Source organism: Mesocricetus auratus, unplaced genomic scaffold, assembly GCF_017639785.1.
Source record: "Mesocricetus auratus isolate SY011 unplaced genomic scaffold, BCM_Maur_2.0 Super-Scaffold_6730, whole genome shotgun sequence".
In the NCBI taxonomy this organism is placed as follows: Eukaryota; Metazoa; Chordata; class Mammalia; order Rodentia; family Cricetidae; genus Mesocricetus; species Mesocricetus auratus.
The window spans coordinates 115560263-115585527 of record NW_024429184.1 but is presented as its reverse complement, the minus strand read 5'-3'; the positions used below and the strand labels follow the sequence as shown (position 1 = coordinate 115585527).

Here is a 25265-nt window from a genome sequence, read left to right as displayed (position 1 = left end):
TTAGGTAATAACTTGGTTTTCTGTTAAATTCTGTGTGTGTGCAGGCAGACAGCCAAGTGGACCTGGTTCGGCAGCATTTCTACGAAGTGTCCCTGGAGTATGTCTTTAAGGTGCAGGAAGTCCAAGAGAGAAAGATGTTTGAGTTTGTGGAGCCCGTGAGTAGCTGTTTCCTTTCATCTGAACTACCCAGCTCATGAAAGTGATGATGCTGCCACCACACAGGAGTTTGCTGAGCAGCCCCAACCCCAGGGCTGTGCCTTCTTGAAGCAGAGAAAGCCCCATCACTTTGGTGTCAGACAAGCAATGGTGGAGATAGTATATTCAGCATAGCTCCTGTCTCTTGCTGTCTGTTATCACACTATTTTGTCTGCAGGGGAAATGTGTAAGTGGGATCCGGGGGAACAGCTCCCTCCCATCGTGCTAGGAAGTGGTCACAGTCTAGTAGTTCTCCTTTGTGCTGCTCTTCCATCAATCCAGTCGAAAGAGTAATTCTAGAAAGCAGGGGAACATGTACTGAGGTGTTCTCATTCTGCACTTAGCTTCAGAGCCCCTCTGATCCAGTCAAGTTCTACGGGAAGCTCTTATATAAGATGATTCCTCCCAGTACATTTGTCATAGGCAGAGTGGCACAGAGACTCTGCTGAGGGAACCATGATGGAATCCAGACTTGGCCAGTATTCCACCGGGCGTGAAAGAGTGCCTTGGGAAAGTCTGACCTGATGGTTGTACCGTCCTTGTTAGGATTCCATTCATCTGTGGTACCACTCCACTACTGTGGCACCTGAGCATGGACTCAACATTAGGAAGACTTTATGGAGACATGAGGGTTGGGAAAGAGATAGAGGAAGGGATAGGGGAGGAGTTGTGGGGGAGAGGAGAATGGATTTTGTCAAAAGGCATCCATGTATGAAGGGTTTTAAAAAATATTTAGCCATTAGAAAAAACTTTCAAAATTAAAAAAAAAGTGTTCTTAAGCAGAAATTCTTGCTTTTGGTGAGTATTATTCCAGCTGGCACATCTGACTTTTGAATTTGATCTTTCAGTAGGCATATTTAGCAAGTAAGATATCACCCCTGTTAGTTTGGGTTGAATGACAACCATGAAACCCTCACACACAATACATGTTTACTTCTCACATGTATGTCCGGCCTGGCTACATAGGTAGGCTTGGCTTGACTCTTCTCTTTCTTGCCCTTCCTCCTCTCCCTTCATCACCATCATTATACGTTTCTTAAAAAACTTTTTGGGGCAATTGCAGCTCTGCTACTTACTAGATGAGACCTGTCACAAGTTTATATCTATGTGTTTCTGTTTCTTCCTTTAAAAATGGGATAAAACCAATACCCCCCCAGATATGTTAAGAATTGAATCATATAATGAAGGTAAAGAAGTAAAAGCATGCACTTATTTTCGTTGTCCTTTTGTATAATGTACTTTCAACAGCACTGTGCAGAAGACTCCCGGGGGCTCATTGAAATGCATATTTCAGGCCCTGTCCTTGGTGGCAGGATTGGGATAGAACAGGTCAATCTGAATTTCTAACACTGTGAAAACCACTTGGAGAACTGGAATGGTCCAGGTCTTCACTGTGAAATAGCATCTGATTGATTACAGGCAGAAAGGGAGCAACAAAAATTCACTGAATGAGATTTCTGAGCACACAGGTGTTAGCCACTGAGCATGTAGGTTCCCTGGAAGGCTAACTTACATAATGTTGACCATGCTAACATGTTTCTTATAAAATAACCCAAAGTACTGGTGTATGTATATGATTGACCTTTACAAAAATAAAATAGGAGGTAGAGATGTAGCTCGGTTGATAAAGTGATTGTCTAGAATATATACACAAGGTTTGATCCTTAGCACTGCAAAAGCCAGGTGTGGTGGCACACACCTGTCACTCTAGCATTTTGGGGATAGAGGCTAGAGGATCAGAAGTTCGCAGTCATACTCAGTTATATAGTTATTCCAAGGAAGGAAAGTCAGGCTTCTGAGATCTAAACCATTTGCCCCTCCCTCCCTCCCTCCCTCCCTCCCTCCCTCCCTCCCTCCCTCCCTTCCTCCCTCCCTCCCTCCCTCCCTCCCTCCCTCCCTCCCTCCCTCCCTCTCTCCCTCCCTCTGGTATGCATGCCTGGAGCCTTTATCTTCTTGTTAAGATGTTGCATGTTGTAGAGAAATGGATTGTAGATGCTGACACCTTGACTTCATGAAGCTGAATTCATGTTCCATCTGTGCTCTGACTTTTCATAACTGAAGGTTGGTTAGTGCTCTTTAGAAGTTGTTCCACCCCGCCCCCCCTCAAACCCCGGTTTTGGGCATCACATCCTCTTAGTTTTAGGCAATCATTTGCTGTTGGGAAACTCCTTGAGGGTTGTCTTACAGGTCCTTATGCCAAGTGCAGCTCCGTTCTCTCAGTCCTTTCTTGTTACTGTGGAAACTCCTTCCCAGAGCAGTTAAAGGACCTAATGCCTATTGCAAGAAAACACACTGCTCTGGATGATAGAAGATCTTAGAAGATAAAACAAGCAAAGGATTACCAGCCTATAATCCACAACCTCAGAGAAGCTAGGAAGCAAGGAGGACCTTAAGAGACACATACATGGACACCCAGAGAAGGAGAAAGGAACAAGATCTCCTGAGCAAATTGGGAACATGGGGAGGGGGGGAAGGGAGGGAGGAAGAAAGGGAGGGTAAGGAGAACATGAGGGATCAAGAAGATTGAGAGGAGGGAAGAATAGAGAAAGAGCAAGAAAAGAGATGCCTTAATAGAGGGAGCCACTATAGGTTTAAAGAGAAACTGGCACTACGGAATTGTCCAGGGATCCATAAGGATGACCCCAACTAAGAGTCTAAGCAATAGTGGAAAGGCTACCGTAAATGCCCTTCCTCTATAATGAGATTGATGATTACCTTTTATGCCATCCTAGAGTCTTTATCCAGTAGCTGATAGAGGCAGAAGCAGAGATCCACAGTTGAACTTCTGGAATCCAGTTGTAGAGAAGGAGGAGTGATGAGCAAAGGGGTCAAGACAGTGCTGGGGAAACCCATAGAATCAGCTGACCTGAGCAAGTGGGACAGAATGGACCCCAGTCTGACAACCAGGGAAACCAGCATAGGACGGAACCAGGCCTCCTGAATGTGGGTGTCAGTTGGGAGGCCAGGGCAGTCTATGGGACCTTTGACAGTGGAACCAGTATTTATCCACAGTGCACAAATGGACTTTGGGAGCTCATTCTCTATGGAGGGGTACTTCTAGGCCCTCCTCAAGTTATGTGACAGACTTTGATGATCCCCCAGGGGAGGCCTCACCCTTCCTGGGGAGTGGATAGGGGTGGGATGGGGGTTGGTGGGGGCCATGGGAGGACAGGATGAAGAGGGAACTGGGATTGGTATGTAAAATAAGATTGTTTTTAACTTACAAAAAAGAGAAAAAAGAAGATAAAAAGTTTCACAAGAAACCATAAATCAATATCAATAAAGATTCGATTAGGAACCACCCTAAAGTTAGGATTGGGGAAGGTTTTTTGCTTTTGTTTTGTCTTCCCAGGAAAATAAGAACAACCATCTTGAATAATTTAAGACCTTTGGACAAGTGAGCATCAAAAGAAGATGGTGGGACTCACAGAAAGAATCATCAAGAAAAGAAATGATCTGACCCATTGTGATCTATGAAGTCTCCAAAAAGAAGATGGAACCCCATAAAGATATTCCACCAGGACTGTGATAACACTGTTAAGCTGAATAACACCAACTAAAGATCGACTTTGGACTACAAGCTGCTCAGAAGTGGCCAGCTAAGATGATCCAGCCTCACAGACTACTCTAGCCAGGACTTGAGACAAGCCTTGTAGTTTCCTATTACACAGAGATTGTACAACAAATGATGCAGCTAACTCTCCCAGGACTTGACAACCCATTTTTTTAAGGATCCCCTAAAGATGCTATTGTCCCCAGACAGCAGAAAATTACTTTAAGAACATGAAGCTCACATCACAAGAGGTGGGGTGGGTGGTTTTCTTAGTCATTCAGTAGGTTATGGATATTTATCATTGGTTACAAGTTGTTATTGGTAATGGCCAAAAAAGGGGATACAGATATGATAGGATAAAAAGGATAGATTATTGAATCTAATTCTGAAAAGAAAAAAAGGGAGGATATAGATATGATGAGATAAAAAGGTAGATTATTGAATCTACCTCTAAAAAGCAACTACTAATTTTAAATATTTTACATTAGATTGGACTTTTGTATACTGTATACCAATTTTGTATATTGATACAAATCTGAGATTAATTTAGTTAAAATATACTGTACATACATTTCTAATATTGTTCAAAGTATTGTACCTATATAGCTCATATAACAATGTAATGTAATTTCTAGTCCTTGAAAGTTATTATTACCAACTATATAGAATAATAAGGAAATGCAAATTAGCAATTAGTCACCTATTACATTGAATTTATAGTCATATTAGGAATGTTTACAAGGTCAAACAGATATATTTTGCATAGACAAATCATCTTCAAACACTGCAGAATATGGCATTTAAGATTCTTTAATAACAGTTTCTTTTTTTATGACAAGGAGACATGTCTGCTCCTGGCAGCACCAGTCTACAACAGAGTGGGCACTGAAGAAACTCCACATGGAGTTTACTTTCTTTGTGGCAAAAATAGTCACTGGGCAAGAAAGTGTCCTTGCCTCAACTGCTGCCAGTATGCTGTCCAAATTGGACAACAAAAGAGAATGACTGCAAATTTTGCCAAAACAAGGTGGGACAGTCCTTCAGAAGCCCTGCTTTACAGAAAAATCTGTCAGATGTGCTAGGCCTATGGGCTGAAGATGGATGCCCCAACACTGCAGAAGAACCTTGGGTGACTGTCCAGGCAGCCAGCTGTGTCTGCCATTTCACACATTTTTGGAAGTCTCTTGCTTGTACTTCTTGTTTACTCAGCTAAAATTATGTCCTTCTTGATTCTATGAGGGAGTTGAAGACTAGATAGCATAGTTACAGTTTTCCTTGTTTACCAGACTCAGAAAAGAAACTCACTAAAGAAATGTAAAGTATAAAATTTTGAGAGACATTAAAAGATAATTTGATAATGCAGAATAGGTACCAGACTTTAGACTCACCAAGATAGGATAGATAATGGAGTATTTTCTCTCAATTTGTCAAATGCATTAGACACTGTTGATGTAATTATTACCTGTATATAGTGTATATAATTATTGTACTTATTGTATATAGTTTTTCTTGTGTTAGTTATAGCCTTCCTTTTTTTATAGACAAAAAAGGGGAATTGTGGTGATATATTGTTTATGATTTAATAAAGCTTGCCTGGGGATCAGAATGTAAAGCTAGCCACACTAGTTAGCCATCGATGTCAGGCAGTGGTAGCACACACTTTTAATCCGAAGACTCAGGAGACAGAGGCAGATGGATCTCTGTGAGTCCAAGACCACTCTGGACTACACAAGAGTGAATTGGTCTAAAAGAGTAACAGAGCTCACACCTTTAATTTCAGCACTAGAGAGGTATATAAGGAAGAAGCAAAGGTTCTCATGTGAGATTCAGTTTCCAGTCACAGGGAAGACAGGATCTCCATCTCAGCCTTGGCAGAGATAACAGCTACTGACTGACTGCTTTGCTTTTCTGATCTTCAACTTGAACCCAATATCTGTCTCTGGGTTTTTATTACTTGTGCCACACCTGTCCCCCAAAGCCCATCTTTGAGGTACTAACCTGAGATTTAGGTTTAAAAGTTAGGTAAGAGATATGACTAAGTATTCCTGGTCAAGGTACCGTGCTGCCTGTAACTATCTCAGTTCCAGTCTGTCCTGCAAGGTGGTTGGGCGGGTTGTCAAACTGTGAAATCTCTTCTCAAATAACACCTTTGTCCTCGGGCCAGCCCAGGCTGCAGAGACCCTTTCCATCTCCTTGCATGAGATCCCCACAGGGGTGCAAGTGACTCTTCCTAAAATATATTCATTCCTGCCATTGTGGTTACACCAGTACAAAGTCTTTGATAGACTGGGCTGGGCATGTGTTTTATCTTGTTGGTAGCATCCCTAGTCTGGTGCTAGTCATTCCTGCCAGAAGCAGGTGCAAAGTACAGGGAGAAATCCCTCCACAGAGAGACCTGATGCTCTGAAAAGTGGAGTGGGTGAACAGATGTGTTCGTGGAGGGCCTGAAAAGCTAAACACAGTGGCACAAAGGAAAATAGATGCATTTCTGACGAGCGGGTGGTGATGGGTTCTGGAGGTTAGAGTTGATCACTCAGCAGACAGCTGTGATCTCAGAGTGATGATTCTTCCCAGCTTTGTTCTATACTTTACTATAGCCCCTTCTTTATGTCAAAGCTGCGGATGCAGGCAGTCTGGGGAGAACTTGGCAAGGGGCTGGGATATTCATGTCCAAAACTTCAGTGGAACGTTGTTGGTGAGGCATAGAGTGGTTGTTGAGAATATGAAGGCATTCTGGGATAAACTGTGGTGAGCAGGTGATTTTACCACTTTATTAACAGAGACTAGAGATAAACTGTGGTGAGCAGGTGATTTTACCACTTTATTAACAGAGACTAGATCATGGGTATACTTACCTACTAGCCTTAGGGGATTTAAACAAGAGTCAAGGGACTTAGCATAACTGAAGCCAGGGAAGTATGTGGTTGCTTGGTAGACGGGTTTTTAGTGTTTGCAGTGGGAAAGTTGAAGAAAGCACAGAAGTGCCCCTTGGTGCACATCGATTCTGGGCGACTCTGTGATGTGGCTTTGCTGCCTAGATTACAGGTTCAGAGCTCTCCAGCTTCCTTAACACCTTCTGAATCATGTGACAACGGATGTTATTAATGTTCAGCAGCTGAGGTGCAGCTTCAGCCAATAGTTCTGAAAAGGTGATGTTCTTAGGCAATGAATGGTAAACTTTGGTGCCAAGGAGAACAGGTTTCAAACCCTGGCTGTTAATCACTGTGAAGTAAGGAGCAAGTTGCTTAGCCTCCACAGATGCCTCCTCCTTATTTAAGAGTGCCCTATTAGCACTTAAGTCATAGGTGGTGTGAGCCATCAGTGATACAGGGCATGGAGGACACAGCATCCCACCCACAGAGCTGCTCAGTGTGTGTTAGATGTCATTACTGCCTGCTCCATGCTTCCCAGACAGCGTTGGAGACCCAGATCCTGCTCCTTCTGTTCTCTTCTCAGCCAGCCTGTGAACCCTGCTTTTCCTCCCTTTTCACAGCTCCTGGCCTTCCTGCAAGGACTCTTCACTTTCTATCACCATGGTTATGAGCTGGCCAAGGACTTTGGTGACTTTAAGACACAGCTGACCATCAGCATACAAAATGTGAGTAGGGACAGGGACCAGAGAGGGAAACAGGAGAAGGGTGTGTTTGCTCCAGAGTTCCTCTCAATGAGATGTGTGGGGTGGATTCCTGGCTGGGTTCAGAGGAGGACAGCAGAAATCTGATGTTTCTAGAATGTAAGATGGCCCTGGTCTGAGCACCATTTCTGTCCCTGGAAGTGTTACTGCTGGTGTTGTATGTTTTTCACAGCAGCATCAGAATTTCCCTTGACAGTGGAAATCCCAACTTAGCCCAACATACTTCTGTGCAAGTAGCTGCCTGGTCACCGGAGGCCTTACATGAGTGTTCAGGGGTAAGAGATCAAATGGTGTATGTACTCTTGCCGGGCAAGACTAACAGGACATGTAAGTCAGTGCCATCCAACTGCAACTGCCTCTGTGGCCTAAACCTTGGACCTTTGGGTGTGCAGAGTTGTTTAGGGTATTTGGGTAATAAGTCATAAGGCAAGCTCTCCTCTTACGTTGGGATTGGCCACAAGTTCTATGGTACTCCTATGTAGGACCTAGATAGGCATTTCTGCATGACTTGTCCTGCATGGCCTTCAGAAGTTTGGACCTTACTTTGTTGTTGTGGAGAACAGGAAATTGAGGAGTATGTCAGAAATGGTTTCAGAAATCATATATATATATATACATATATACATATATATACATATATATGCACACACACATATATACACACATACATATACATACATATATACAAATCCTCATTCATGCTAGGCAAGCTGTGCTCCAGTCCCAGGGTTCATCTGAAGGCAGGCTTTGAAATAGAGATTCATGGGCAATAAGTAACTCAGTGTCTGAGAGGCTGAGCATGGAGGGTAGTGGACCATTGGACCGTGATGCAGCTGCAGTTGGAGGCTTTGGACTGTGCCTCGGGGTTCTGAGTGGGCCTGAGTAGAAGCCAGGGGTTTCTGATCGCTCTGGGTGAGGGGATGACCTAGAAAGCCAGCAGCACCCCTTTTAGTAGGGTGCCACCTGTGAGCCACCAGCAAGCTACATTTCTTGCAACTGGAGTGGTGAGGACCATAATCCTAAAGGTGTGCAAGCAGTTATGCTAGTCTGGAATGCTTATTTAAGCACCCTCTCCTGGTCCAACAGTCTCCACTCACTCTTGAGGAGTGAGGCTGGGTGTTCACATGCTTCCTGGGTGATCTTGGTGGTTGCTTGAGTTTAAGTCATTCAGATATGAGACTGTAAGGCAAAGATGTACTTTTGCAAGTCAATATTTGCCCATTTCCTAGACCACTGAATGCCCCTTACTTGCTCTTAGATCTAAGGTTCCTATTTAGGCTGATCTTCTGAATTATTAAGAGATTTCTTTTTTTTCTGCATTTGATCATTTGAGTAAAATTCCTTTCATTCCAGACAAGAAACCGCTTCGAAGGAACCAGATCTGAAGTGGAATCGTTGATGAAGAAGATGAAGGAAAACCCCCTTGAGCACAAGACCATCAGCCCCTACACCATGGAAGGGTACCTTTATGTGCAGGAGAAACGTAAGTGCACTCACAGCCTCGGGGAGGTGTGGTTTCTGGAGGTCCTTGCAGATCTGTGTCTGCAGCCTTTCACCCCCAAGTGCTTTGTTCTGCTTCCTTGGTGCTGGGTTCTCTTTGATGCTGCATTTCTCCAAGGCTCTGTGGGAGGTGGTTCCTTTCTTAGTGTCCCCCTCCTTTTGAACCTTGATGTCTTAGTGTGCTTGTGCACTCCACCCCAACCACGTGGGTGCTGGCAAGGTCTTGCACAGCTCACCTTCTTGAGTGCCTTCGTATTTAGTGATTCTGCTTTCACTTGAGAGTAATCATGGCTTGGGCCCCTTTCCCGTTCTTCTAAACTCCTGCCATCCGGATACTTGGATTTTCTATGGAAAGTCAGAGTCAGGAAGGAGGCCCATCATCTCCTTGCAATGCATTCAAGGGAGGAGACACCAGGGGCTGCTCCTTGAGTGCAGTTTTTAGGGAGGACTCACAGCTCGTGCCTTAGGCCTTGGAGAAGGCTTAGAGCATATGCATTAGGGGAGCACCTCCAGGTGAAGGAGTAGGACAGTGGAAGCTTTTGTCCTTTAATGGTTGTTCTATTATCAGGCATACTGTCCCATCCTCCTTCACAGGATCTTGCTAAGTAGTCTAGACTGGCCTTGAACTCACGGTCACCCTGACTTTTCCTTCTGAGCTCTAAAGTCGCATGCACACCTGTATGCTGCCTTGCACGCCTTTTGCCTCCAGGCTTTCTCAGCAAGATGCATTACCTCTGATTTGTGCTGGTTTTGTGTCCCTCTCTGTGGTCCTCTTTGGCGGTGACTTCACTCCTGCAAGCTCCTGGTGGAGTAGGACAGAAACACTTGATTTTAGTGGTTATGTACGTAGTGCTAATACTCACATATAATTGCTTAGGCTTAAAATTGTTCCCTTCTGACAGCAGGGACTGAAGTGGGGCTCAAAGTATTGGCTACAGTAAGGGTTTTATGGTCCTTACTCTTTGAGGAATGGGCTTGAGGGCTTTATAGGAACAGAGGACTCTTCATTTGTGTGCTTCATTCCCTGAGTATGGGGTGATGCTCATCTTGCCATGTGTGCGAATTCCCTCAGCCCGTCCCACTGCTCATGGTTGGAGGTAACTTAGAACAACAAACTCTCAGGAAGGTAGGGATAGAGGTCACGATGCCCCAATACAAAGGTTGTTATTCTTCACCTGTGTGTGTGGACTCAGTTTTGCTCTCTCACACTCACGTTATACCACACAGTTCTAGTCAAACATTTCACTTGCTCTTGACACAGATATGTTGTTTTTGTTACAGCTACTTTTTGCTTTTCTAGCACACCACTTCCAAGCATTTCCTTAGGATACAGTATAGTGTTAGAACTTACATTTTTAATAATTTCAAGCTTACAAAGAAGTTGCAAGGATGCTATAAAGAAAACATGAATTTACCCAGATCACAGTTCCTCAGTGCTTTGCTCTAGTCACCTGCTCTTTTCTGTGTTTCTCTGTGGATATGTGCACTACTCTCATGAACACTCAGCTCTCCTTGCTCTAATCACTCTCTCTCTTTTCTGTGTTTCTCTGTGGATATGTGCACTACTCTCAAGGACACTCAGGTCTCACTGGTCTAGTCACCCGCTCTCTTTTCTGTGTTTCTCTGTGGATATGTGCACTACTCTCAAGGACACTCAGCTCTCCTTGCTCTAATCACTCTCTCTCTTTTCTGTGTTTCTCTGTGGATATGTGCACTACTCTCATGAACACTCAGCTCTCCTGAGCTGTTCTGCTCTAACGCTTCATCCTGGTGCCCATCAGTCGCCTGTTGTCTTCATTTCCACCATCCAATCAAGAAACTGTGTTGTCTTGTCACTGTATGGTCACTGTTTTCCCTTAAGTAACTAGTGTTCTGTGGGAGTCACCTTGTAATTGTGTAAATAGCTTTCTGCTTGCCATGTTTCTGTCCATAGAGTTGTGACCTATTGATCCTTGCCTAGACTGATGGAGATTTCCCACTTTTATTACTTCTTGTCACCCACCTTTATCTATACATCTGCCCACTTGTCAGACCATCTGTCCATCCCTGTCTTTCCATTGTCAATAAAACCTTAAGGTTAACATTTCACTCACAGGCTATAATCTATTACTTTATATACTTTGATGTGGAGTCCTTGTGTTGTGTAGTCCCTGGAACTTGCCCCAAGCTCTGAGAATGTTTGCCTTTAATGACTAATCTATTGCTGTGTGTGCGTGTGCATGTGCCTGTGTGACAGAGAGAGAGAGAGAGAGAGAGAGAGAGAGAGAGAGAGAGAAGAGAGAGAGAGAGAGGCAGAGAAAGGGGTGAGAGAGAATGCACACATGTGTGGGGTACATATGTGTGCCTGTGCATGTGGTGGCCAGAGAGTAATGTCAGGTGTTGTTCCTTAGGTGATATTCACCTTGTTTTTTTTTTTTTTTGGAGCAGGTTTCTCGTTGGCCTGAAGTTCACTGAGTAGGCTAGACAGACTAGACAACAAGCCCCAAGGATATACCTGTCTCCACCTCTCCAATTGTGCACCAATAAACCTGTTTTTAAAAATTAACTAATTTTTGTGCATGTTTTGAGGGCCTGACTCAGGTCCTTAAGCTTATAAGGATTTATTAACCAAGCTGTCTCTGTAGCCCCTATATTGCTTTTCAGATTATTAAATGATATCTAATACTTATATTTGGAAGTCATGCCAAACCATTAGTAATCACTAAGCAACCACTCTTTACATGGTGTTGGTAATTGTGACCATTTCTATTATGTGATCTCTGTAAACATCTAAAACTAATATTGATTGAAGTCCTTGCAGGCTGATAGTGACTTCTTCCTCGAATAGCATTTTGTTGTTGAAAATAAAGCAATTGGCCCAGCGCAGGGTATACAGCCAGAGACTTTTGGCGTTGGTGCTGCGATGTCTCCCTCTTTCCTGGGGAGAATTTTGAGACAGACTCCTTAGATTGCATTTAGGTATTTAGTCACTCCCAGTCTGCATCTGTGGTGTCTCTGAGGTTTCCATGTCTGCTTTCAGATCTCTTGGAGTTCTGCTGGAGTAAAAATTAGGGGTTTGGAAGTAGGTCAGAACCCCTGAGGTTAGTCACCGGGCAGCTGTGTGGGTGGCACGGTGCCATTGTTCAGATAGAAATGGTGGCTGACACTTGGAAGATTCTGTGCTCTTTCCTCAGTTACCTCAGTCAGGGCAGAGAGTGGAAACTTCAGATGGTGGTTGGTGATGGGCACACGAATTTATTTTCTCAGGGAACCGATGCTTCCTCTGTATTTGAAGACCCACTGGATGTAGCAGTGGTGGGGTAGAGACCCTGTGTGTCTGGGTGGTGAAAGCATTGTTTGGTTTTGCTTTCACCTGTGGGATCCGGCTTACGTCTGTTTCAGCCTAGCTGTGTAGGGAATACATGGCCCCTTAAACAGTGTCAGCATCACACCCGAGTTCCTGAGTCGTCTCTGTGTCATAGCAGTTAATGATTTGCAGCACTCGGTGGATGTGTGCAGATGGCTAATAGGCAGCATTCCTTTGCAGGTCACTTTGGAACTTCTTGGGTGAAGCACTACTGCACATACCAGCGGGACTCCAAACAAATCACCATGGTTCCATTTGACCAAAAGTCAGGAGGAAAGGGGGTGAGTTCTTGCTTGGTCTGCAGGCTAACAGGTAATGGTCACTGTACATGTCTAAGAGTGCAGTGTTTCACTGTAAAACTCTCTAATTCTGCAGGGGTTCTCTGAGGCCCGTTTCCCTGAAACCGGTTAGAATAGTCATTGTTAGCACTATTAACTGTAATGAAGACCCTCTTACTTTACATGAATACAACATTAAATGTGTCAGATACCAGTGAGTTACGAGAAAGTCCTGGTTGATGGACATCATCCCATGAGACTGATTTTGCCTCTTCTGCTTGACCCCTGGAGCTGGTTAGATGAATCAGTCATTAATTTCTATGTAACAAGTTACATACCAGTTATCTTAATATTCTGCACAGTCTTTGTGGGTCAGGAATTTGGGGAACGTTCGATGAGTAGGAAGGTGAGGCTCAGTTCAGACCAACAGCAGCTATAATAGAAGCAGTGTAGATCTGAGACAGCGCAGGCTGACCAGACACAGCTCTCTTCCTCTCCTAACTTTCTGTCTCCTTTCTCCATTTCCTCTGTCTCTGTGGTCTTGGGCCCTGGGGATGGAAGAAACTCTGTGGTTGTGTTTCAGAAGAGGCTGCCAGGTTAGGGATGGATCCCCGCACTGCCTTTGGGATTCCCTGTGTTCTCCAGGTTAGGGATGGATCCCCGCACTGCCTTTGGGATTCCCTGTGTTCTCTAGGTTAGGGATGGATCCTCGCACTGCCTTTGGGATTCCCTGTGTTCTCTAGGTTAGGGATGGATCCTTGCACTGCCTTTGGGATTCCCTGTGTTCTCTAGGTTAGGGATGGATCCTCGAACTGCCTTTGGGATTCCCTGTGTTCTCTAGGTTAGGGATGGATCCTCGCACTGCCTTTGGGATTCCCTGTGTTCTCTAGGTTAGGGATGGATCCTCGAACTGCCTTTGGGATTCCCTGTGTTCTCCAGAGCTCTGCTCTTGCTTACTCCAGACAGTTGTCTCTGCTTGCTGCCATGAGCAGTCAGATGCCTCCCCTACAGCCCTACAGAGATGATCTATGTCTCCCCTGGGCTGCCTTCCTTCCTTCTCTCTCCTCAGCACTCTGTATTTCATCATGTCCTAGGATGGAATTTTTTTCTTTAAGTTCATTGCTTGAATTTTTTTTTGTCATTGTGAATTTAAGGCTTTATCTGAATTCAGAACTGAATACATTTTCTCCAGTTACCAACTTTGCATATTGCCTCTCCTTAATTTTTGCCATTATTTCCTTGTGAGTATATGTAACTGTTTAAATAAGAGTATAGTTTGCCTCTTCTGCCTGTCCCTTTCTGTAAGAAAGAGTCTCACTTTGTAGCCTAGGCTGGCTTGGAACTTGTATAGTCAGGCTGGCCTCCAGCCTCAGTGGTTCTTTCCTCTGCCTCCTTCCTCAGCCTGTATGGTCCTAATCTTTTTAAATATCTGGAATATATTTTGAGTGACTTCTCTGGTTCTATCTTTGGTGTAAGTATTTTTTTTTTTCGGTTGTGTCTAATATTTTGGTAAGTTAGTACTTTGCTAGCCCTCCATGCCTGGCCTTTTATGGACATTTTTGTGTACCATGTTGAGTTAGTGTTTGGAGGGCATTCAAGTGTACCAGCAGAGAGAGTGCAGAGGCTAGGCAAGCCTGGACCAGCTGCACAGTGCTGTAATGTGCTCTGCTCCTTGCTCTCTTCAACTCCAGCTTTTCTTCCTGGATCTCTTATTTCACCGACAATAGTTTTGTCAGCATCTCTGTTCCTTCCTTGCATCCAAGCAGTAGGAAAGCCCTTCTAATTTTTTCGTTTCTTTTTTTTTTTTTTTTTGGAAGAGGTAGTGCTGACTTACAAATAATCTCAGGAAAACACATATGTTAACAGAGTTATAAGAGAAGATTACAAATTATACCTAAGTTTCTAGGTACCGCTGGCTTTCAGAGAAGTCATCCCACTTTGTTGGAATGGGCCATAGTCCTTTTCTTCCTGTTGCCCCTCCCAGAAACCAGCTGACTGCAGATTCTCTTCCACAGTCTTCATTTGCTTCAGGGCTTCTTGCTTGTTTCCAAGTCTTTAAGGAACTTGGTTGTATTTCTCAGTTCCTGTTTTATTACCCTAATTAGTAAAGGGTGGAGATCTGTACAGTAGTCAGTGTTTGTGTTTCCAAAGACTTCTGTTAGATACCATGGGGTACCTCAGTGGGTTGTTGAGTGCAAGAGTGTCAAGCAGAGCCGAGAAGGGCCTCCTTAGGAGCATGCTACTGTAACAAATCATTTTCCAAGTCATAGCTGGTCATATCTATGCTCCACGTTGGAGTGGTCCATCTCTTGCATTATCTTGTGTTGTGACCTCTGATCTGACTTTCCTCTTCTTCACCAAGGGAGATATTGGGGACAGAGCCAACAATTTACTTCTAAGTTTATACACCTAAGTTCCAGAGTGAGTGCACTAAACCTTTGTCCTGGAGTTGAAACCTCCTCCTTCTGAGGCCAAATCTTTTCATGGTGCTACCGTTTCCTAAGTATTCTAGTGAAGGAAATAGGAGTTTCAATTGTCTAGGGGTCTGGAGGCGATGTCCTCACAGTTTGGACAGAGAAGTCATGTGGTGTATTGGTTCTGTTGTCTGTAACTAATGTAGGCACTATGGTGTGTTCCCACACTGGACATGATCCCTCCCCAGTCTTTGTAGGCCTTTAACTCTAGCTATACCCCCTTCCCTCTGTTCCTACCTGACTCTCTGGACCCTGACTATAGGGACCTTTCATCTGCTGACAAAAGCCACTTAGAGAAGGAAGGGTTTATTGTAGCTTAAAGTTCCAAGAGATCCAGCCCACCATGGCAGGGACTGAATGACAGCAGAAGCAGGAGGTTCCGGGTCTACTGTACACATAGTTAAGAAGCAGATTGCCATGAACACTGATGCTCAGCTTCTTTCTGCAGAGGCCCCAGCCAATGGGAAGGTATCATCTATATTTAGGGTGGCTCACCCCACCTCAATCAAGTAAATCCCTGGAGGACTTGCTCAGACGATAGTCCCCTAGATGATTCTAGAGCCTGTCAAGTTGGCAGTCTTAACCATCCTACCAGTGTACAATGTTTAAGAGTGATTAAATCTCCCGGGTTTTTTTTTTAACACTGTTAGCACATCAGCAGATAATTACAGTTTTTTTTTCCTTACATCCTCAGAACAAAATCTCGTTGTCCTCCTTTAAAAAAATATACATATGCAATTTTAAAGACAAGGTCTCACTCTGTAGCCCTGGATGACCTGGAACTTGATAAGAAGAGCAGGTTGGCCTGGAACTCACAGGCCTCTGTCTCCTGTGTGCTAAGATTAAAGGTATGCCACCATGTCCAGCTCTTCCTCCATATGGGCTTATGTCTGATGGTCCTTTATAGAAGTTACTCCTGGTTTTTTTCATGGCACTTCATCTATGCTATAATTATAGTAGCTGGCCCATAGCTATTAAATCTGAACCATAGCTGGACATCAACAAGGTCAGATTTCTTATATTTAGGTGAGTACACTTCTCAAAGAACTGAGCTAGTTAATTGAAAGATGTTAATTGTCTTTTTTTCATTTCTAGTATCAGGCATCACTATTACATACAACAGAACAAGTACTGTGACAAGGCAAGCATAGAAACTAGTTTTAAGACAGAGGAGGCTGAAGAATTCAGAAACAGCACAAAATGGTTCGTCATTTCAAAGTGATTTTCCCTGGTCTGGGGGTATAGCTCAGTGAAGGACTCTTGCCTAGCTTGTAGCAGGCTGCAGGTTTGTTCCTCTGCATAAAAACAATGATAGCATCAACTTACTATTATTTTGTAAAGAGGGGCCAAGAGGCTGAACAGTGGAAAAATAAGTAGTTGGTTAATATCAGATTAATTTAGCACCCTCTCTCTCTCTCTCTCTCTCTCTCTCTCTCTCTCTCTCTCTCTCTCTCTCTCTCTCTCTCATTCTGATTTGTTTTCTTTTTAAAAAATGATTTATTTAACTTTTTTATATGCATTGGTGTGAAGGTATCAGATCCCTGGAACTGGAGTTACAGACAGTTGGGAGCTGCCATGTGGGTGCTGGGAATTGAACCTGGGTCCTCTGGAAGACCAGCCAGTGCACTTAACTGTTGAGCCATTTCTCCAGCCTTGTCATTTTTTGGGAGATCAGATAAAAGAAGCTAGGTTTTATGTTGGGAAATATTTGCACGGGTGACTCCATGTTGAATTTATTCTTCCTTCCTTCCTTTCTTCCTTCCTTCCTCTTTCCCTTCCTTCCTTTTTTCATCTTTCCTTCCTTCTTTTCTTTCTTTTTTTTTGCAGACCCAATATAGGTTCCTAATCTAAAACTGTGCCCACGCTGTGAAGCTGAGTATCAAATTGTCAAATCTAGGACCACCTGTATACTAGGCAAACACTTAATTGTAGAGCCAGCTCCTTAGCCCTTTTCTCCTGAGGTGTAGGATTTGCTAATTTGTCTAGACTAACCTTGAACTCATATAGCTCAGGCTGCCCTCCAGCTTATGAGACTCTATCTCAACCTCCCAAGTAGCTGGGATTACTAGGCAACTTCTTGCAGTTTTTATTTAACATAGTTATGCACTCTCCAGAGTGGATAAGGATCAAGTCTCAATTAGTGAACGTAATCTTTGCTACTTAGTAAGTGGGTGTAGATGTAGGGCATGTGAACATGGACGGTCTCTTCCTAGGGCTGTGCTTGTGTGCCCTGCTGCTTTAGTGGGTGGTTGCATCCACCTTCTGACGTCACATTCCATCTTCTGCTAACAGAGCAGGCAAGTTTGCCAATTTTCCTCTTTAAGAAAAAAGGAGAAGAAGCAGAAACGACAGTGGACTCCTCAGAGACAGAAAGAGGTTGAGGAGAGCTCCTTCTGTGTTTCCTGTACTGTGTCAGCACGTGGCTTGACCGTCACACTCCACTCACACCGTTGCACACCACCTAGCAGTAAAAAGAATCAACTCTTGATACGTTCGATACGGATGAACCACAGAACACTTGAGCTTAATGGAAGGACCAGACACTTACTCTATGTCTGAATTTGCATAAGGTTATAGAAGATGCAAAGCAGCCCATACAACAGAAAGCAGATCCAGTGGTTGTTTGGAGATGAGGTAGGGGGCAGGTGGATTACCAAAGGTTATGAGAACATTTGGCAGGTAGGGGCAGGAGATGATGGAAAGTTTTTCTCAGATTTAGTGATAGCTTCATTGATGTCTACATATGACACAATAACTAATTGTACACATTAAACATATGTAATTTATCATATCAATGAAACTGTTAAGTGTTGAATACCTCTTCTATGCAAGACCTAGGTGAGCTCAGATTATGCAAGAGTAGTAAGCAAAGATCACAATTCTCTGTCATTAGGGAGCTCACAGTCTTGTAAATTTCCCATAAGACCTGATGGAAGACATTATTTTGTTTCTCATCTTCCTTAGCAGACAGTTTTTGCTATGTTTGGTACCATGGGGTTGGAGAGAGACATGGTACCATGTGGACACAACTTAGGGATCTTTGACCTGTTTCAGAAAGGTGTCCTTGAAGAAGTAATGACTAACTCAGGATCACAGATGGCTCAGTTAGGAGGGGACTGTTGTCTTCCTCTCCTGTGACCTCTGCCAATTAAACCTGATTAAAACAGTAACTAAATACTAGGGGGTCCGGATCTTAACCCTAGAAGATTCTTGCTTGAGAAGCTCTGTGGTCAGTCTTCCTCTCAGTAGGTTGTGAGTACATAGATTTGAGAAGCTGAAGTGAGATCTCGTTTATGTGCCATGTTTGTCCTAGAGGGGAGCAGAGCCTGCCTTCTGGCCTGACCTTGACAGCTTGTGTCTCCTCACTAGGGAGAAGACGAGTCCATCACCCTCAAATCCTGCACGCGGCGGAAGACAGACTCCATTGAGAAGAGATTTTGCTTTGATGTGGAATCAGTAGACAGGTGAGAGGCTGCGACCTCCTTTTCAGGAACTAATTATTTCTACATTTGGGTTTCTTTGCTCTCCCTTCAGTCACAGTGTTTCTACCCCGTACCCCATCTGTGTCTAGTGGGAACCAAATGCTAGGTCATTGCGGAAGGTCAGCTTAGCCTCCCATTGTTTAGCTCAGAACTGAACCACTAGGTTTATTTGCTTTTACTCTAATGCCAGTGCTTCCCTGCACAGGAATGTGTGCTATGTCTCGAGGAGGTAGGGTAGGCATTTAAAGAAAGCAGTCTGCTTAGCCTGATTGTAGCTGGCGCTAGGTGGGTTTCTCCTTAAAAAGATTACTGTGATGACTAAATAAGAATTGGGGTAGAAGAAGTTTTACGCAACTAACTTTTAAGGCTTGTAATTATTTTATGTACATATTCAGAAAAGACAAGGCACTTGCTTAATCAGTCCATAGTAGATAGATGGATAAATGGAAGAAGAAAGATGGAAGGAAGGAAGGGAAGAAAGAAAGAAAGAAGGAAGGAAGGAAGGGAAGAGAGAAAACAAGGCAGGCAGAGGCAGGGAGGGAGGAAGGGAGGAAGATAGATGAACAGATAGATTTCTTCAAGTTTTATAATGTCTCACTCAGCTACATCATCCCACAGTATTAGGCTTATTTAACAGGGTTACAGTCCTTTGAAGCACTTTCCATGGCAGTGAGTTCTTTCAGTTAAATCTGAATGCAGAACTTATCTAAGCTGCCTGTTTCAAGTCAGCAGTGTTAGCACCAGGACCCTTAAGCCTCACTTCAGTACCCAGGCAATGCCAAGACATCTCTTTCTTATTTTTCAAAAAACCACAACATTTCACTAAGGTCTGTAATGCTTTCTGGAGTTCCAGTGTTTTCCATGTCTGCATAAGACTTCTTGGGAAGTTGTAGATAGTTCCTTTGGTTAAAACTTTGGTAACTACCACAGTCTGCGACGCCCGCGCCACACGCAACTCCGAGGTATCAGGAAAAGAAAGACCAGATTTTCAGCTGTTTGTACTAAGAAGTGTTTTTATTTTGCAAGTGCTAAGAGGTCTCTCTCTTGTAGGAGGGAGCAGTCTTATATATAGTCTTACAACACAGTAGAAAAACCCCAGGTGGAAGAGAGCATGTTTTCCTCCTGCTAGATGTTGATGTCAGTGGGGCAATGCGGGGGCTGTAACCCAGGACTAGAAAACAGGATGCACCTGTGGCTATCAGCTGACAACTCAGAGACCCTGTGGGGGCTAGGCCCCAACACATGTTAGCTCTTGATAACACATTCTTGAACTTTCCCACTTCTATCATGTTCATAAAACCTTTGCAAGCAAGGCAATGGGGTGCCCACCTATATATAATTCACCTCTTCAGAAGATGAGGCAGGAGGATCACCTAAGCACAGGAATTCAAGACCAGTCTGAGTCTTTATTAGGACTTTGTCTCAGAAACAGAAAAGGGAAGGAGGGGACTTTGTGGGTTAAAATTGTAAGCCAAGAGTAAATGTTTCATACCTAGCATACTGAGTGGACTTAGGGCGTCCATTTCTCCTCAGAACCTGTCTGGCTCCTTAGTGGCTTGATGCAAATGGTGTTGGGAAGGGTCCAAAATGAGACTGTGGAGTCTCCCCTGAGGAGCAGGGTAGACTGGTGGGAATATGAAACCTTTCCATTCAATGACACCTATGGACCTCATGGATTAGGCTACAATTCAGCATTGCTTTTTTGCTCCTCTTGTTTTATTCAGTGGCTTGTAGATATACACAGAGTGAGATTTGGGTGTATGTGAGGTGGGGTAAAGAAACTGTACACATGGCCATTCTGTTATTAAGAAGATTTTTATTGTAGATGTGTGTGAGAGAGAGGGGATGGGCAGAGGCATCTGGAAGAGTCTAGAACAGAGAGAAAAGGAAGTAGACTGAGAAGGGCCAGCAGACTGGACATGGGCAGGGCTAGGGAAGTGGAGAAAATAGTGGGGATGGTGAGATAGCAAGACATAGTGAGTAGGGCACAGAGAGCAAGAAGATAACAAGAGATAGGGATGGATAGGTAGGTAGGTAGGTAGATAGATAGATAGATAGATAGATAGATAGATAGATAGAGACTTCTGAGAATGGTGGGTTATAAGGAGGGTGAATAAGCTGGGTAGGGGTAGGGACTTAAAATGTGTAACAGGTACTTGTGATACCAGAGGTAGCCATTTGTCCTTTCTGCCAGAGACAAGGGGAAATGATGCCCTTTGGCATATGGGAACCGGTTTCACAAGTTCCTGAGGAGTGTTGGCTTTTATCTAAGAACAGGAGTCCTCCTGTAGTCCAGGTTGAGCTCCTTTCTGGATATCTGGAGAGCCTGAGACCTGACATTATCAGAAGTAGAAGGTATTTCTGTGTACTAAGTGGCAGCTGCCTGTGAGCTCTGCTGTAAATCCTTTCTCTGGAGGATCCCCACCCTGTCGTTTTCACCAGTGCCTATCAGCAGGAAGGGGCTATTGCTAGATCTGATTTTCTAGGCTATGCCTCTCTCAGATTCCTCTGTCCTGTTTGCTGTCCCACAGAGGCAGGGGTCAAAGGGAAAGTTAGCACCCAGGAAGTAGATGCAAACGAGGAAGCAACAGAAGGGCTGAATGTCCCCAGAGTGTGTTATGGGTAGATTAGATAAACTGCTGCATAAAAAGTTATGTAGTAGCTGTTAATGTGGCAATGCATCAAGATCCAAGTGTGACTTATGTTGTTGAGACTATGAAAACATGATGTGAAATACACCAGCTGTGTAATATATGCTGTTAGGGTCTATGCAGGGTAGTTAGGTTAAAATGAGGTTGTTAGGGTAGGCATTGTGTTAGTGGTTAAATTGTCATCTCGACACATTCTGGAATCATCTGACGGAAAGCGTCAATGAGTGATAGTCTAGATTATGTTGATTTAGGAATACATCTGTGGGGTACTGTCTTGTTGATGTTAATTGATGCAGGAAGACCCGCCCAGAAGTGGGTTTGATCCTTGGCTATGTAACAACACAGAAGAGTGAGCTGAGCACAAGCTCACACATGTTCAGCGCTCTCTGCTTCTTCACTCTGGGTGCAATGTGATGAGTTTGTCTGGATCTGCCCCCAAAGATGGAATGTAACCTGGAGCTATGATCTAAAATAGATACCCAAGTCTCCCCTAGGTTGCTTCTGTTCAGGGTATTCTATGTCAGTAACAGGAAAAGAAATGAAGATGGGTCCTGATTCGCCATAGCCAGCATCCTAGTCAACAGGGGCTAGAGATCCAGAAGCAGACACATGTGGAGGGAAATGCCCCATGAATGTGAAGACAGAGAGCAGTGTGGCAGTCAAGTCAAGAAACACCTGGTGGCTAGCAGTCCACCAGAGAGAGGAGGCCTGGAGTGACTCAGTGGACTTCAGAAGGAATTAACTTTGCCTACACCAAGGTCTTTTAAATGGTGGCCCAATATCCATCCCCTGAACCCTACTTCATAAAATAGACCATTTGCATCAATCACCTTCCTTTCTGCTCCTTTCTTTCCTTCCTTGCCTGTCTTAGTTAGGCTTTCTATCGCTGTGAAGAGACATCATGACCACAGCATTTAATTGGGGCTCATTTATAGTCCAGAGGTTTAGTCCATTATGACAGCATGCAGGCAGACATGGTACTGGAGAAGGAGCTGAGAGTCCTACATCTTGACCCACATGCAACAGGAAGTAGTCTGAGTGCCACACTGAACAAAGCTTGAGCGAAGGAGACCTCAAAGCCAACCCACACAGTGACACGCTTCTTCTAACAAGGCCACAAATATTCCCAAAAAGCCACACCTCCTAACAATGCCACTACCTATGAGTTTATGGGAGACAGTTACATTCAAACTACCACATCCTCCTTCTTCTTTTCTCGTCTCCCCTCCTCCTGTCTCTTCTCCCCCTCCTTCATCAAGAACTTCAGTTTTTAGTATCTTAAAAAATGAAAAACTGGCCGGGCGGTGGTGGTGCACGCCTTTAATCCCAGCACTCGGGAGGCAGAGGCAGGAGGATCTCTGTGAATTTGAGGCCAGCCTGGTCTACAGAGCCAGTTCTAGGGCAGCCATGGCTATACAGTTAAAAAAACAAAACAAAACCTAAAGCTACCCATTTTTTGTATCATGCTACAGATCTAGCTTTTGAAAGTTTGTATCTTATATTGGTTAATTGACTGGATTTAACATTTAATTTTTTCTTGCAGTGGGTCAACCCTTTTTGTGAGAGTTCAGTGTAAACTTCTTGGGTTAAAAATGGCCATCATGGAAAAGGAGTCTTTTGTGGTAGTCAGGTGTGGCTCATTAATCCTAACTAGTGTCTGTGTTCAGTCACTTGAATAATTAACTCCATCCTGTGCTATCTTATGGGAATTAGTGGGCAAATTTAGCAAAAATATTTGTTTAAGCTCAAAAATCATGGTGGTAGTCAGTTGCCAGCATCTCTGGATTGGTTTGTTTTAAAGAAATTTTTCACAGATGTAAGTGACACATAGATTATTTTCTCCCTAATGTTGGCCACTAGACCATATGGAAAATAATAGAAATAGAAACAAAAGCCTCTCCTGATTCACTGAATCAGTGTAGTGGTGGGGGAGTCGATGTTTATACTCAAGGAAAGGAAGCAATTAGATTTTTTTCCCTGAAGACTAGCTGACTCCAACAAAAACTCTGTTCTGTGTCCCTTCCCAGCACTGACAAATGCAGAAATGTGGCAATGACAGTTTACTAGAGATGATCGGGGGACTTGGGATCACAGGTGGAGCAGACACAAAGCTGCCGACTCCCTGTCTGCTGTCTTGGCCTCTGGAGAACATAAGATTCCAGGCCTGTGCCGCAGACGTCACGTGTGTGTAGAAAGCTTTAGGAATCGATTGGTTTTTCTTCCATAAAGGGCTCTTCTAATTGTCTTCAGTGCCGTTTAGAAGTGTGTGAGTGCTGCACTAGCAGTGGTGAGTTACCTTTCCTCTAGAACCTTTCTCCGCTCCCATACACCCACTGGCAATGTTTCCCTCTCCTTCCCTACCCTGTTTCAGCCTGGTGTAGGGAAAAGGGGCCAGCCAAAGGAACACACTTTGGCCCTGCAACCAGAACCAAAGAAATGTACACTGACCCTGAAACCAGTGTCAAAGAAACACACTTTGTCCCTGGAATCAGAGCCAGTGAAAGAAATGCACCCTGGCCCTAAAATTGGAGCCAAAAGGCTAAAAAGGACCAGAGAGAGAAACACACTTTGGCCCTGAAACCAGAGCCAAATCTGACCCTAACCCTGTGCAGAAAACTAACCAATCCCTGAGCGGGAGATTGAAATCTGACCAATCCCCACCCTGGAAAACTGCCCTCCCCCAGAAGCCTTATATAAACTTCGTGTCTGTTCAGCTTGTGGCTGAATCCACTCTCCTGGATTCTTCCCTCCCAATAAACCCCTTGGATGAGCTTTGGGTGAAGACCCTGGGCAGAACAGAGTGAGTGGGCCTGTAACAATTTTGCCAGGGGAAACCTTTTCTTGGCAGAGCAGAGCCACTCTCTGTTCTGAACTGTAGCAATTTCTCCAGGAAACCCTCTCCTGCCAGAGCAAAACTGCTACACGGGACAAACATCCCCAGCTGGAAGACCCTCCCCTGCCCGAGCAGAGCCAATACACTGGGGAAGCCTTTCCCTGAAGCAGGACTATAAGCTGCTATGCTTACTGTGACCTGTGGTAGTCCTTGGCTCCTGAGTGCCAGGATACCTTTCTATCCAAGCTGTAACACTCAGTATTCTGTGACTCCTGAGTGCCATAATCCATCCCTGTCCATCCCATCTGATCTGTCCAAATGTTTATACCTGGTAACACCTTTAATTTGGATTGGCTGGCTAGTTATTCAGTTTGGAATGTTCTGGGTACTTTTGTTTAATCCTGTTTATCTCAGATGATTTGGTTTTAGAGGGAGAAAACCATAATTTTTGTAGCCTTTAATATAGTACAATGTGTATATGATTTCTCAATCTTAAGAACACAGTTTTTAAATTATATATGTGTATTATTACTTTGAGATCTGGGTGATAAGAACAGAGAACATTAGCTAGCTGTAACTAAATGAAAACTCCCCAAGTACACAGATTTGCTATTGAGTTGAGATGTGGCACAGAGGCAGACCTTTATGGAAGATGTGAAAAAATTAGGTACTCTCCATCCTGTCAGCAACCATCTTTCCAGGTTATGTTTTCACAGGAGGTTGCAAATTATAGGTTAAATAAAAGACAGAAGGAGCCCCATGTTTGAACGTAGGACCTGACCCTCACTAGCCGTGTGACTGGTGTGGTAAGATGGGCCTGGATGGTTTTGGAGGTGGTATACGGCACCATGCCTCTCTGATGGAGTCCTGTGTCTGAAACTGTTGTTCTTCTCTTCTCCAAACTCTGGGGCTTAATTTTTCCAGTGCTAACCTTACCTTTGGTAAAAGCTCTTCCGGCCTGCCTAGCCGTGAGCCTGCCTGTTTTCTCATTGCGGTGTTGGTTTATCTGTAGCATGAGAGTGAACACAGGCACAGCAGGCCCGTGTGAAGAAGGCGCACTAGGGGGCGATTCTGTCCTCGGCGCTGTGCCTCACAACTCATTCCCACCCAGAGAGCGCGTTATGTCCATGTTCATGTCAGTTTATGAGCTCCCCGGGAAACCATACAGGTTTGAAATGAAGACAGTTTATGGTCTAGCTTGCTATGAGTCTGTGAATGGGTTGTTTTGTGTCTTAGTGAAATTGTGTGACTCCTGAGATGGTGTGTTTTCCGAAGAGGATCTTATGTAACGGACAATTCGAACATTCGGCCTGTAGATG

The 25265-nt window shown here is 44.1% G+C and overlaps 1 protein-coding gene across 1 annotated transcript in view; it reads left to right on the top strand.

Moving 5' to 3' along the window:
* The window catches only part of Arhgap26 (Rho GTPase activating protein 26), a 381582-nt gene that overhangs the window by 115478 nt on the left and 240839 nt on the right, over window positions 1-25265 (top strand). The window contains 5 exon segments of the mRNA XM_021226648.2: window positions 45-155; window positions 7242-7346; window positions 8736-8865; window positions 12409-12509; window positions 18350-18444. Coding sequence (XP_021082307.1) covers window positions 45-155; window positions 7242-7346; window positions 8736-8865; window positions 12409-12509; window positions 18350-18444 — 542 coding nt within the window.